The following is a 14,002-nucleotide window of genomic DNA, read 5'->3' on the forward strand; positions in this document are numbered from 1 at the left end:
TACACCTCATACACACACGGCTCCGCTCCGTACACCTCGTACACACACGGCTCCGCTCCGTACACCTCATACACACACGGCTCCGCTCCGCACACCTCATACACACACGGCTCCGCTCCGTACACCTCGTACACACACGGCTCTGCTCCGTACACCTCGTACACATGACTCTGCTCCGTACACCTCGTACACATGGCTCTGCTCCGTACACCTCGTACACATGGCTCTGCTCCGTACACCTCGTACACATGGCTCTGCTCCGTACACCTCATATACACACCGCTCCGCTCCATACACCTCGTACACACGGCTCTGCTCCGTACACCTCATACACACACAGCTCCGCTCCATACACCTCGTACACACGGCTCTGCTCCGTACACCTCATACACACACGGCTCCGCTCCGCACACCTCATACACACACGGCTCCGCTCCGTACACCTCGTACACACACGGCTCTGCTCCGTACACCTCGTACACATGGCTCTGCTCCGTACACCTCGTACACATGGCTCTGCTCCGTACACCTCGTACACACGGCTCTGCTTCATACACCTCATATACACGGCTCAGCTCCGTACACGTCGCACACACTGCTCCGCTCCGTACACCTCGTACACACACGGCTCCGCTCCGTACACCTTGTACACACGGCTCTGCTCCGTACACCTCATACACACACGGCTCTTCTACATCCACACTGTAAGGCTATGTGTACACCTAGAATGGTCCAATGCAGCGGATTTGATTAATCTGCAGGGCAAAAAGGCTGCGTTTTTGCTGCAGATTTATCGTGGATTTACAGCGGTTTTACAACTGCGGTTTTCTATAGGAGCAGCTGTAAAACCGCTGCGGAATCTGCAGAAAGAAGTGACATGCTGCGGAATGTAAACCGCTGCGTTTCCGCATCCTGTGCACACACCCTAAACCCCTCCTGACCCCACACATTAACTTCCTCTCATCCAGCACCATGACAACCAGCACAGCAGAGTCCTGCATACACTGAGACCCCTGATCATGTGACCCCTGACTCCTCCCCACCTGTGACCTCATCACAGGTCCTGTGCGCACAGAGCAGCCGTAGAAATCTCAGGCCACGGTGGTCTCCTCCAACTTCTTCTCTTTCTCCTCCTTTTCTTGCAGGGGCCGCAGTGGATTTCATCCTGGATCCATAGATCCGAATAGAAGAGCGATGTTCCTTCAGTCTGAGGGTAATTGATGGTGATATTTGTACAACGTCCACTTTACCGAGTAAATCCCACCAGGACTGTAGCAGGTAAAGACCCCAATATCCACAGGTGTCCCTTCTAATGGGGGGAAACTACCAAAGAAAAACCATCATATCCCGAGAAAAAGAAACTACATGGAGACATTGGCCTCATATATCTCCTGTCTTGGTTCTTACCAACAATCTCTTATAAAAGCCTCAGACTTCTGTGTGTGAATCAGACCTGAGATCTAATGTGATTGAAGATTACAGTGCGGAGAAGACGGGAAACCTTCATATAGAGGCCGGTGGTGATGGAGTCAGTGACGGACTCTGGACAAATATGTTTCTAGAGCCGTAGTAGAAGATGAAGATGTCGTCCTCATCATGAAGTAGTTATTTCTCCTGTTCCGTGTAATGAATATCTCCTGCAGTATTGCTAAGGCTACTTTCACATTTGTCCGTCGGTACGGGGCCGTCGCAAACCGTCGGCCCGACGGATGGTGTGCTAATATACAACGTGGGCAGCGGATGCAGTTTTACAACGCATCCGCTGCCCCATTGTAATGTCCGGAGACGAGGGGGCGGAGTTCCAGCCGTGCATGCGCGTTCGGAAATGGCGGACGCAACGCACAAAAATTTTTTACATGTAACTTTTTTTATGTTGATGGTCCGCCAAAACACGACGCATCCATCGCACAACGGATGCAACGTGTGGCCATGCGTCGCTAATGCAAGTCTATGGAGCAAAAACTGCATCCTGGTGGCAACTTTGCAGGATGCGTTTTTTTTCTCCAAAATGACGCATTGCGATGGCCGTCACACGACGCTAGTGTGAAAGTAGCTTAATGGCGATTCCAGTGTCGGTAAATGAGACGAGAATTAGCGTTATGGAAGATGAGTCTATGAGGAACGTATTCAGCTGCCGACTCCGAGGAAGAAACTGCTTGTTGTCTGTGGCCTAAATATATAGGTTTTATTAGTAGATGTAAAGAAGGAAACTAAATACTGTAAAATAATAAATCTCCTCATATGTTTCCCTTATTATCTCCAGTAATTGCATTATTACACAGGATTTTATGATGTTACATCATCTCATCTTCTCATTCAGGTCTCTACAATATTGGATCCTCTCAGTGAAGATCTTCTATATAAGAGAATTTTCCTGATTTACCCATCAAAGATGGATATGGACAGAGACAAGATGGCGGAGAGGATATTACACCTCACCCTAGAGATCCTCTTCCGTCTTACTGGAGAGGTGAGAGATTCTGATGACATCACATTACATCATTCTTATCTATGGGAATAACAGATGGACAGAACTGGAGAGGTGAGGACTCTGGAAATGTCTGTAGTGAGATTTATTATTGTGTCTCTCCATAACCAGGATTACACAGTAGTGAAGAAGACCTCTAGTGAACGCTGTCAGGACCCTGTGTCTGAGGGATGGGGAAGACCCCTGAGCCCAATCACAGGGCCTCCACCTCACCCCCTGATACATGAGGACATCAATGACCAGAAGATCCTAGAACTCACATACAAGATGATTGAGCTGCTGACTGGAGAGGTGACACTGCTGGAAATGCTGGGACATTATACAGTAACGCTATAAAGGGATCGGGGGATGACGATATCATTGTATGTGTCAGGTTCCTATAAGGTGTCAGGATGTCGCCGTGTATTTCTCCATGGAGGAGTGGGAGTATTTAGAAGGACATAAAGATGTGTACAAGGAGGTCATGAAGGAGGATCCCCAGCCCCTCACATCACCAGGTAATAGACAGGACTAAATACACACGGCCTATAATTATCTGTATGTAAAGAATGAATTCAGTTCCTGTTTGTGTTTCCTCCAGATCTATCCAGCAAGATGACAACACCAGAGAGATGTCCCCGTCCTCTTCTTCTACAGGACTGTAAACAGGAAGATTCCAATGTTCCTCAGGATCATCAGGTAGATGGAGAGAAGGTGTCGTGAGATCTCCCCTATGATGTGTAGACGGCTGTGAAGGTCTTGTGCTCAGTCTTGTTTTATCCACCAGTATTATATTTTTTATTCTTGTGTAATGATAACGGTGGAGATGGCAGGATTAGAGCTGATCATAGATGTGACTTCTCCATCTACTGTATCTGTGACTTTTACAATATTTGTTTCAGGCTGAAGATCTGACCCATATTAATACTACAGAGACATATGTGAGGGGTGATGAGTGGTGTAAAGAGGAGATTCCTACATATGACTACCCAGGTGAGTAGTGACCACTAAATGCAGAGAAGTCACAGATTCTTCTCAGTCACCGGCTGTGGCTGCTTTATCGATGGTGTAGTCCGGCCGTATTACCATGATCACCATTTTGCCCCTAGACCACAACATTCAGCTCCACCCAAAACTGCACAAATTACTTTGGGCATTGAAAGCCCTTTTCTATAGAACTTACAACCTGAAGGATCCACCTACCCCCTGGGACTAGAAGACTCTGACCGTAACCTGCCCAGATCTGTAAACTACAAAGCCAAATGACAGCGTACGTAGAATGTGCTGACAAGTTAGAAAAACTTGAAGAAAAATATAATGATGGGCCTGTAAGGGAAAGCGGAGGGTAATGATGCTGTTGGCTTCCTAGAACCCTGGTATCTTATTGGATGAATCTACCTCCTCTCCCTCCTGTGCTGCTGAATGTGATCATATGGTCCCTACAAGACCAGGTCCAGTCTTTCTGGCCAAACTTCGCTTTTATGATCGACAACATTGAATGTGCAGTGAGGCCAAGTGTGAATTTCAGAACAATAACAGCAGAGTTTCCCTTTATCCTGACTTTTCAATTTCTTTTAAAACTGACTAACTTCAAACAGGATTGTGATAAACTACATAAAAAACATTACACCTGTGCCATGATTTATCTCTAAGCTGTTCGTGGCTGATGGCTGTAATATACATTTATTCACGCCTACAGGAGATGTGTTGGCTCGAGCTCTGGTTTCATGGATTCACTCCACGTCCTAAATTACATTATGTTTATAATCCTAAGGAATTCAGATTACTGCACAATCTCTCCTGAAATGGGGGCGCTAATACTTTCTCTACTCTTCTGCTCAGGTCTCATAGTAGCTCCAATGGTCCACCATAAATGAGTACAACTCCGGTTTAGTGTTGGAGTTCTCCCCTCGTACATACATTGTTGTTGGGGATGTAACGTTTTTTTATTCTATGCCTCAGTTATGTGAGTGTGTAACTGATAGTCTTAAAAAAGCTCTCTATCTCCTCTTCAAAATGCCTAAGATCCAAAAATTTAAAGTGAACCTGTCAGCAGGATTGTGCACAGTAACCTACAGACAGTGTCAGGTCAGCGCCGTTATACTGTTTACATTGATACCTGGTGATGAAATCAGTCTTGTGGTTGTTGTTTAATCGTTTTTGTAGTGTTGAGTTAACCCTTTCATGCCTGGGCCATCGTGACCGGGCCAATTTTTACAATTCTGACCACTGTCACTTTGAGGTTATAACTCTGGAACACTTCAACGGATCCCGGTGATTCTGAGATTTGTTTTCTTGTGACATATTGTACTTCATGATAGTGGTAAAATTTCTTCGATATGACTTGTGTTTATTTGCGAGAAAAATGTAAATTTGGCAATAATTTTGAAACTTATGACTCTGTGATTTAAGGACATAAAAATCAAATCGCACAAAATAGTTACCGTTTATACTCAAGTATAAGCCGACCCCCCCACCCCCCTAATTTTGCCACAAAAAACTGGGAAAACTTAATGACTCGAGTATAAGCCTAGGGTGGAAAATGCAGCAGCTACCGGTAAATGTCAAAAGTAAAAATAGATAACAATAAAAGTAAAATTAATTGAGACATCAGTAGGTTAAGTGTTTTTTGAATATCCATATTGAATCAGGAGCCCCATATAATGCTCCATACAGTTCATGATGGGCCCCATTAGATGCTCCATATTAAAATATGCCACATATAATCCTGCATAAAGGGTAATAAGGGCCCCATAAGATGCTCCATACAGACACTTGCCCCATATAATGCTGCACAAACGTTATGGCCCCATAAGATGCTTCATACAGTCATTTGCCCCATATAGTGCTGCACAAGTGTTATGGCCCCATAAGATCTTCCGTACAGTCACTTGCCCCATTATAATGCTGCACAATAGTTATGGCCCATAAGATGCTCCATACAGTCACTTGCCCCATTATAATGCTGCACAATCGTTATGGCCCCATAAGATGCTCCATACAATCACTTGCCCCATATGCTGTAGCTGCGATAAAAAAAAAAAAATCACATACTCACCTCTCCGTCGTTCAGGACCCCGGCACTTTCACCTGCTCCTCGTTCGGGTACGGCTCCGTCCTCAGCACTGACGTTGAGCAGAGGGCGCGCACTGACAACGTCATTGCGCCCTCTGACCTGAGCGTCACAGCCAAAGGACGCTGATGACGGAGCCGTACCCGAACGAGGAGCAGGTAAATATCGTGCAGCGCTGCGCTCCCCCTCCCCATATACTTACCTGCTCCTGGCGCGGTGCAGTCCCTGCTTCTCCCGGCGCTGCATATTCTTCCTGTACTGAGCGGTCACCGTTACCGCTCATTACAGTAATGAATATGTGGCTCCACCTCTATGGGAGGTGGAGCCGCATATTCATTACTGTAATGAGCGGTACCATGTGACCCTCACTACAGGAAGAATATGCAGCGCTGGAAGAAGCAGGGACTGCACCGCGCCAAGAGCAGGTGAGTATAATTACACCTCCCCCTCCCCTGCCGAGCCCCGGTTATGACTAGAGTATAAGCCGAGAGGGGGACTTTCAGCCCCCAAAAAATGGGCTGAAAATCTCGGCTTATACTCGAGTATATACGGTAATAACATTTCCCACATGTCTACGTTGCATCAGCACAATTTTGGAGGTTTTTTGGAACCAAAATTTTTTAAACACTGTTCCGTATTCAATGCGTAGATGCGATTTTTTTTTTTTTTTTTTCTTTTTTTTTAATGCACAAATGTATCCGTGTGTCATCAGTATGGCTTCCGTACGGCGATTTTTATTTATTTTTTATTTTATTTTTTTTTTTTCCTCGCAGGCTGGACATATCATGGATCCATCGGCTCAAATATTCTTAAAAACATATATATATATATATATATATATATATATATATATATATATATATATATATATATATATATATATATATATATACAGTTAGGTCCATATATATTTGGACAGAGATAACATTTTTCTAATTTTGGTTATAGACATTACCACAATGAATTTTAAACAAAACAGTTCAGATGCAGTTGAAGATCAGACTTACAGCTTTCATTTGAGGGTATCCACATTAAAATTGGATGAAGGGTTTAGGAATGTCAGCTCCTTAACATGTGCCACCCTGTTTTTAAAGGGACCAAAAGTAATTGGACAATTGACTCCAAGGCCATTTCATGGACAGGTATGGGCAATCCCTTCGCTATGTCATTCTCAATTAAGCAGATAAAAGGCCTGGAGTTGATTCGAGGTGTGATGCTTGCATTTGGAAGGTTTTGCTGTGAAGTAAACATGCGGTCAAAGGAGCTCTCCATGCAGGTGAAACAAGCCATCCTTAAACTGCGAAAACAGAAAAAACCCATCCGAGAAATTGCTACAATATTAGGAGTGGCAAAATCTACAGTTTGGTACATCCTGAGAAAGAAAGAAAGCACTGGTGAACTCATCAATGCAAAAAGACCTGGGCGCCCACGGAACACAACAGTGGTGGATGATCGCAGAATTATCTCCATGGTGAAGAGAAACCCCTTCACAACTGCCAACCAAGTGAACAGCACTCTCCAGGAGGTAGGCATATCAATATCCAAATCTACCATAAAGAGAAGACTGCGTGAAAGTAAATACAGAGGGTTCACTGCACGGTGCAAGCCACTCTAAAGCATCAAGAATAAAAAGGCTAGAGTGGACTTTGCTAAAAAGCATCTAAAAAAAGCCAGCACAGTTCTGGAAGAACATTCTTTGGACAGATGAAGCCAAAATCAACCTCTACAAGAATGATGGAAAGAGAACAGTATGGCGAAGGCGCGGTACAGCTCATGATCCAAAGCATACCACATCATCTGTAAAACACGGCGGAGGCAGTGTGATGGCTTGGGCATGCATGGCTGCCAGTGGCACTGGGTCACTAGTGTTTATTGATGATGTGACACAGGACAGAAGCAGCCGAATTAATTCTGAGGAATTCAGAGCCATACTGTGTGCTCAGATCCAGCCTAATGCAGCCAAACTGATTTGTCGTCGTTTCATACTACAGATGGACAATGACCCAAAACATAAAGCCAAAGCAACCCAGGAGTTTATTAAAGCAAAGAAGTGCAATATTTTTGAATGGCCAAGTCAGTCACCTGATCTCAACCCAATTGAGCATGCATTTCACTTGTCAAAGACTAAACTTCAGACAGAAAGGCCCACAAACAAACAACAACTGAAAACCACCGCAGTGAATGCCTGGTAGAGCATCAAAAAGGAGGACACATAGCATCCGGTGATGTCCATGAGTTCAAGACTTCAGGCAGTCATTGCCAACAAAGGGTTTTCAACCAAGTACTAAAAATGAGCATTTTATTTAAAAATTATTGAATCTGTCCAATTACTTTTGGTCCTTTTAAAAACAAGGTGGCACATGTTAAGGAGCTGAAACTCCTAAACCCTTCATCCAATTTTAATGTGGACACCCTCAAATGAAAGCTGAAAGTCTGACCTTCAACTGCACCGGAATTGTTTTGTTTAAAATTCATTGTGGTAATGTCTATAACCAAAATTAGAAAAATGTTGTCTCTGTCCAAATATATATGGACCTAACTATATATATATATAATCTACTATATAATTTTCTAAGGGGTACTTCCATCTGTCCGTCTGTCTGTCTGTAACGGTTATGTAACGCTGATTGGTCTCGGCAGCTGCCTGTCATGGCATGGCATATATATATTATTTCAGCGCTAGATATTAGCGCTTTAAATTAAAGGGTTAAATCCCGGAAAAAATTGGCGTGGGCTCCGCAATTTTCTCCGTCAGAGTGTGAAAGCCAGTGACTGAGGGCAGATATTAATAGCCTATGATTCGCAGGTTTTTAAAATGTCTGCTATGGGGCGTCGTTTATACGTAGACACATTTCATTTTCTACCTCCAAGACCACTCCCTGGAACCTCTGGCCCACCAATGCCATTTGTGTGTTGGTGATGAAGCCTTCCAACTTTCACCACACCTGCTAAAGCCATAAGCAAGTAGTGGATTGTTGCAAAAGAAAATAGTATTTATTTATTTATTTATCTCTTAACACGAGTGTGCCTTCAGGATTTTAACTGCAAAATGGCGAGTTCTATTGACCGCTATCAAACTGAAAACAGATTGTGGATGAGGTGGTGAAGGCTTCTGTGGTGCTGCACAATTTTGTCCTATTCAAGGAACAGGTTAGCCATGGAGGAAAATCATTCTGAAACCACCTTGCGTGACTATCAAAATATAACTTTCACCCTTCGCCACGACAGCACCCACATGAGAGAGGCGATCCGCCCATAGGAACAGGAAACCTACAGAATAAAAGGAGGCGGTCCCCCTCTCCTCCTCAGTTTAGGTTTCCTGTTCCTATAGGAATCCCAAGTTGCCTGCAGTAGAAGAGAATTCCTGGGCCAGAAGCATCCGCCTTCGTGGTATCTGTGGGAACAGCAGGGGTTGCGGTACCAGATGCAGCGATGGGGAAGCCCCTGCTTGCAGCCTCCCCCCATCGTCTGTCCACCGATCCATGGTCCGAGTCTGGAATAGGCCACCTGGCTCCATGAGGGCGCGCGCGCTGCAGCAGCCGGCTTTTCAGAGCATCGGCTGCCACGCGGTGAGGAGAGCGGTGCGTCTAACCCGGAAGTAGCTGGAGCACTTCCGGGTTGGGTCCGGGGAGGCAGGAGATGTGGCGCCAGATTTTAAAAAAAATGGTGCCGCCGTCGGAGCCGGTGTGTGTCAGTGTGGCTTCACCAGCCCTCGAAGTGCACCTACCTGCGGCAGAACAGCGTCCTCCCAGCAAGGAGGGAAGCGCCAGAAGCAGCACTAAAAGCGTTGGTCGCCCCACAGAGAAGCGGTCCACTGTCAGACATAGGAATGTTAAGGACGATCTACCTAAAACTCCGCCTCCAGAACCGGTACCTTTCAGCTTCACTGGGTGAGTGTTAAAATCCTCCTCCTATATGCTGATCTATTCCTCCTATGTCCCTTCTTTTAGACTAAGAAATGAACACCCAAAGTCCAAACATAAGGAATGTGCCCTATGCACACAACTCCTCCCGGATTCATATATGAAAAGATTATGCCCCGAATGCATCAGTCGAACCTTACAGGAAGAAAGGGTCATGACATCAGTGGATGTAAGAGCTAGAATTCGGGAAGAAATGCAGGTTTTCGGGCACACCGGTGGTTCCAGTACACACCTTCTGAGCAGATCCCTTTCACCAGTAGACTCAGTTTCAGACGACATGCAGGAAAAATCCTCGGACAATTCAAGGTCCCAGTCAAGTTCATCTGAAACTGAAGGTGGTCTTTGTCTACCAGATGGTAGCATAGATAATCTAATAAAATCTGTCAGAACACCAAAGAAAGCAGGTAAAAAAACCACAGCACAGCACTGTGGTTGTGCTGTGGTTTTTTACCTGTTATCGTTTACTATTTTTAAACCATTGTTAATAAAGTATATTTGGATTTTATTGGCCCTGTGTGAAGGATGCTTTATTTGGTGTTTGTAGCTGCTGTTCCCTTCATGGTCTGTATGTAGGATACATATAGGTGTTTTAAAATCCGTCAGAAGTACAATGGGATGCCCTGATACAAAGGGGTCAAAATCTGCACAGGACATAATGTTTGCTGGGTTGGCCCAGAAAAAACGGAGAACCTTTCCAGTAATTTCAACTATTAAAGAATTAATAAAGAAGGAATGGGATAAGCAGAACCTGTGAGGTTTTTTTACCATCATCCTCTAAAAGACGCTATCCCTTTTAGTGATGAGGAACTAAATTCCTGGTCCAAAGTGCCTAAGGTGGATGCTGCGGTTGCTTCCACATTAAAACAATCCGTGTTGCTGGTGGAGGATTCAGGTGTCTTACCAGACCCTTTAGACCGTAAAGTAGAAAGCTTGTTAAAAAGATCATGGGAGGCCAACATGGGGGCATTCAAACCTGCCATATCTAGTACATGTACCGCCAGATCATTACTAGTTTGGGTGGATCAGCTCGAAGATCAGGTTAGAGGTAAAACTTCCAGAGAGAAAATTCTGCCGACAATCCCTCTAATAAAGGAAGCTGTAGCATTCCTAGCAGATGCATCAGCAGACTCACTACGTTTAGCTGCCAGGTCAGCCGATCTAGTAAACACAGCCCGGCGAGCACTCTGGCTAAAGAGCTGGAAGGGGGGACACACAGTCAAAAGCAAAACTTTGTGCAATCCTGTGCCAGTGTGAGTTTCTTTTTGGAAAGACATTGGACGATCTCCTAACCAAAGCAGGAGAGCTAAAGAAGGGATTTCCTAATGAATCTCTTCTTACAGGAGAGTCTTTAGAAGACGCCACCTTATCAGAAATAAAATTTTGAGACTCAAAGAGATCGCGAAGGACACAAAGCAAAAAGGTGCATTGTTTAGTGGATCCTATAACGCAAGGTGTAACAAATACTGCTAATTCTCAAGTTGGTGGTAGACTAAAATATTTTTTCCGGAAATGGCAGCTAATAACATCAAGCATCATAGAGTTCGGGTTAAAATTAGAATTTGATCGAATCCCTTGGGATTCATTTATAGTAACATCGTCTAGAACAGGGGTCCCCAACTCCAGTCCTCAAGGCCCACCAACAGGTCATGTTTTCAGGATTTCCTTTGCATTGCACAGGTGATGCAATTATTACCTGGGCAAGACTAAGGAAATCCTGAAAACATGACATGTTGGTGGGCCTTGAGGACTGGAGTTGGGGACCCCTGGTCTAGAAGACCAGAACAACAAAAGGCTCTCGAATTGGAAATCCTGTCTTTACTATTCAAAAAAAGTTTTGATAGAAGTTCCCAAGGGTCAGGAAGGAAGGGGGTTTTATTCCCCTTTATTCTTGATCAGTAAACCGGACGGTTCATTCCGAAAGCATCATTAATCTCAAAAAATTAAATTCCTTTTTATGTAACTGTACCTTTAAGATGGAATCCATTGGTTCTACTATCAAACTTTTTTTTCCTAGATTGTGATGGCGGGAATATACCTAAAAGATGCCTATTTTTCCTATCGCCATGACAGCACCCACTACGAGAGAGGGGATCTGCCCACCATCAGGACAGGAACCTACAGGTTAAGGCTGCCGTCACACTAGCAGTATTTGGTCAGTATTTTACATCAGTATTTGTAAGCCAAAACCAGGAGTGGGTGATAAGAAGTGGTGCATATGTTTCTATTTTACTTTTCCTCTAATTGTTCCACTCCTGGTTTTGGCTTACAAATACTGATGTAAAATACTGACCAAATACTGCCAGTGTGACGGCAGCCTTAACCTGTAGGTTCCTGTCCTGATGGTGAGCGGATCCCCTCTCTCGTAGTGGGGGCTGTCGTGGCGATTGGAAAAATAGGCATCTTTTATCACCGGGCACTGGAAGCAGCATCGGGGGTGTACTGCTCGCAGACCCCCCTCGTCTGGCCATATGGATGTCGCGATTCCAGGGGTCGGGGAAGGCCGCCCTGGGTTGCGTGAGCGTGGCGCTACTCAGGCGCTCGTCCAGGAAGCGGCAAGATGTCCTCTGTGGGGGACGCAGAGCACCTTCAGGCGGAGGTGCCTGAGCAGCACAGAAAGAGCGGTAGTAGCCGTTCAAGGAGCGGCAGCGCTGTGCTACAGAGTGGTGGCAGAGTTCAGACACCCCGACGTCACGTGGCAATTCACCTCCTCCGGAACCGGTACTCCTTTGATCAGCCTTGGGTGAGTGTGTGATCTACACGTGGTAGCTGATGTGTTCCGTTTTTCTTGTGCTTTGTTTTAGGTTAAAAAAACTGAAAAAACTAAACACAAGCAGTGTGCATTATGCACAGTACCTTTGCCAGACAGCTATGTTAAAAAGCTGTGTCAGGTGTGTATATGCCGTACTTTAGGACCTTGGTTGGTTGATCAACCTAAAAAAGTAAAAACTAGAACCCTCAATGTGTCAAGTTTTCCTCGGTATTCTGCTGAACTGGGAGGATCAGTCATGTTTTCTACTAGAAGACAAAAAACAAAGGATTATTCACAAAGTCAGGGTAGTGATGAAAAATCCAGTTCTAACATTAAGAGACGCAATGTCTCTGCTGGGGTCATTGACATCATGTATACCGGCTGTTCAATGGGCTCAATCCCATACTCGGGTACTGCAATCCGACCGAAACTCTCGAGGCAGAAAGAAAGTTTCAAGGTCGCCTAAGTGGAAATCTTTGGCTATCAACTGCTTCTCTCTATGACCTAAAGTGGTGGCTGGACATGTACCATTTGTCAAAAGGGTTCAATGGGGAATCATTCCGGACGACGTAGTCACAACCGATGCCAGCCCATTTGGTTGGGGAGCTCACATGGGGGATGTTCTGGCCCAAGGGAGGTGGTCAATCCTAGAATCCCAAAGTTCCTCAAACCTGAAAGAACTCGCAGCAGTCACATAATCACTCCTTCACTTGCTACCATACCTGCGGGGTACACATGTACAGGTACAGACCGACAATATGACATTAGTGGCCTAACTATCAAGGAGGGACAAGATCACAATCTTTAATGTCCACCACTGCAGAGATTCTCACTTTAGCTGAAACTCACTTCCTTTCCCTTTCAGCAGTTCACATAAAAGGGGAACTCCATGTGGAAGCATACTATCTCAGCTGACATTGCCTACGCCAGGAGGAATGGTCTCTGGACCGTCAAATATTCAGACAAATAGGCCCTGGGGATTACCAGTTATAGATCTGTTTGCTACAAGGAAAAACAGACAGATCAGGAAGTTAGCATCGCTTCAGGTAGCAGACAGACCATGCATAGTAGACTCCCTTCAGATCCGTTGGGATTTTCCGCTAGCATATGCGTTTCCCTCAATGTGCTTGATTCCTCTAGTTCTCAGGAAGATCAGGTAGGAGAAGGCGAGAGTAGTTCTAACTGCACCCTTCTGGCCCAAGAGACCATGGTTTTCTCTACTCAGAGCGATGTCAGTAACCGATCCTTGGGTGTTACCTGTGAGTCCGGGGCTCCTTTCTCAAGGTCCATTTTGTCATCACAATATGGAGAGTCCTCATTTAACGGCGTGGAACTTGAGAGGGAGTTACTAAAATGGAGAGGATTTTCAGAAGCCTTAATATCTACCTTGTTAAATAGCCGAAAGGAGGTTACGACAAAAATGTATTCTGAGGTCTGGAAAAAATTTCTTGCATTTCATCAGCATCCTCTGACAGACCATGTTCCAATTCCGGTTATTCTGGACTTCTTGCTGAAAGGCCGAGAATTGGGGTTGGCAGTTAATACTCTTAGGGTTCAAATGTCAGCTTTAGGAGCCCTATATAATAGCAATGTGGTGGAAAATACATGGATTTCTAGGTTTATTACAGCTACTGAGCTGAGTAACCCAGTTCATATTGCCAGATTGCCGCCATGGGATCTAAACTTGGTGTTAGATGCGTCATCACATCCCCCTTTCGAACCATTAGATTCTGCCTCAATTAGGATTTTAACCCTAAAGGCAGCCCTTCTGTTAGCCTTAACTTCTGCTA

At 45.0% G+C, this 14,002-nt stretch overlaps 1 protein-coding gene across 2 annotated transcripts in view; it reads left to right on the plus strand.

Moving 5' to 3' along the window:
* Positions 1-1,069: 1,069 nt before the first annotated feature.
* The window catches only part of LOC138663199 (oocyte zinc finger protein XlCOF22-like), a 63,689-nt gene continuing 50,756 nt past the window's right edge, over positions 1,070-14,002 (plus strand). The window contains exons 1-6 of one of the 2 annotated variants that reach the window (XM_069749355.1): positions 1,070-1,278; positions 2,321-2,470; positions 2,600-2,779; positions 2,862-2,985; positions 3,069-3,166; positions 3,370-3,460. In XM_069749355.1, coding sequence (XP_069605456.1) covers positions 2,393-2,470; positions 2,600-2,779; positions 2,862-2,985; positions 3,069-3,166; positions 3,370-3,460 — 571 coding nt within the window. In that variant the 5' untranslated portion in view covers positions 1,070-1,278; positions 2,321-2,392. The remainder of the gene's footprint in view (positions 1,279-2,320; positions 2,471-2,599; positions 2,780-2,861; positions 2,986-3,068; positions 3,167-3,369; positions 3,461-14,002) is intronic. The other variant, XM_069749356.1, reaches the window with a different exon arrangement.

This window comes from Ranitomeya imitator, chromosome 2 (genome assembly GCF_032444005.1).
Source record: "Ranitomeya imitator isolate aRanImi1 chromosome 2, aRanImi1.pri, whole genome shotgun sequence".
Lineage (NCBI taxonomy): Eukaryota > Metazoa > Chordata > Amphibia > Anura > Dendrobatidae > Ranitomeya > Ranitomeya imitator.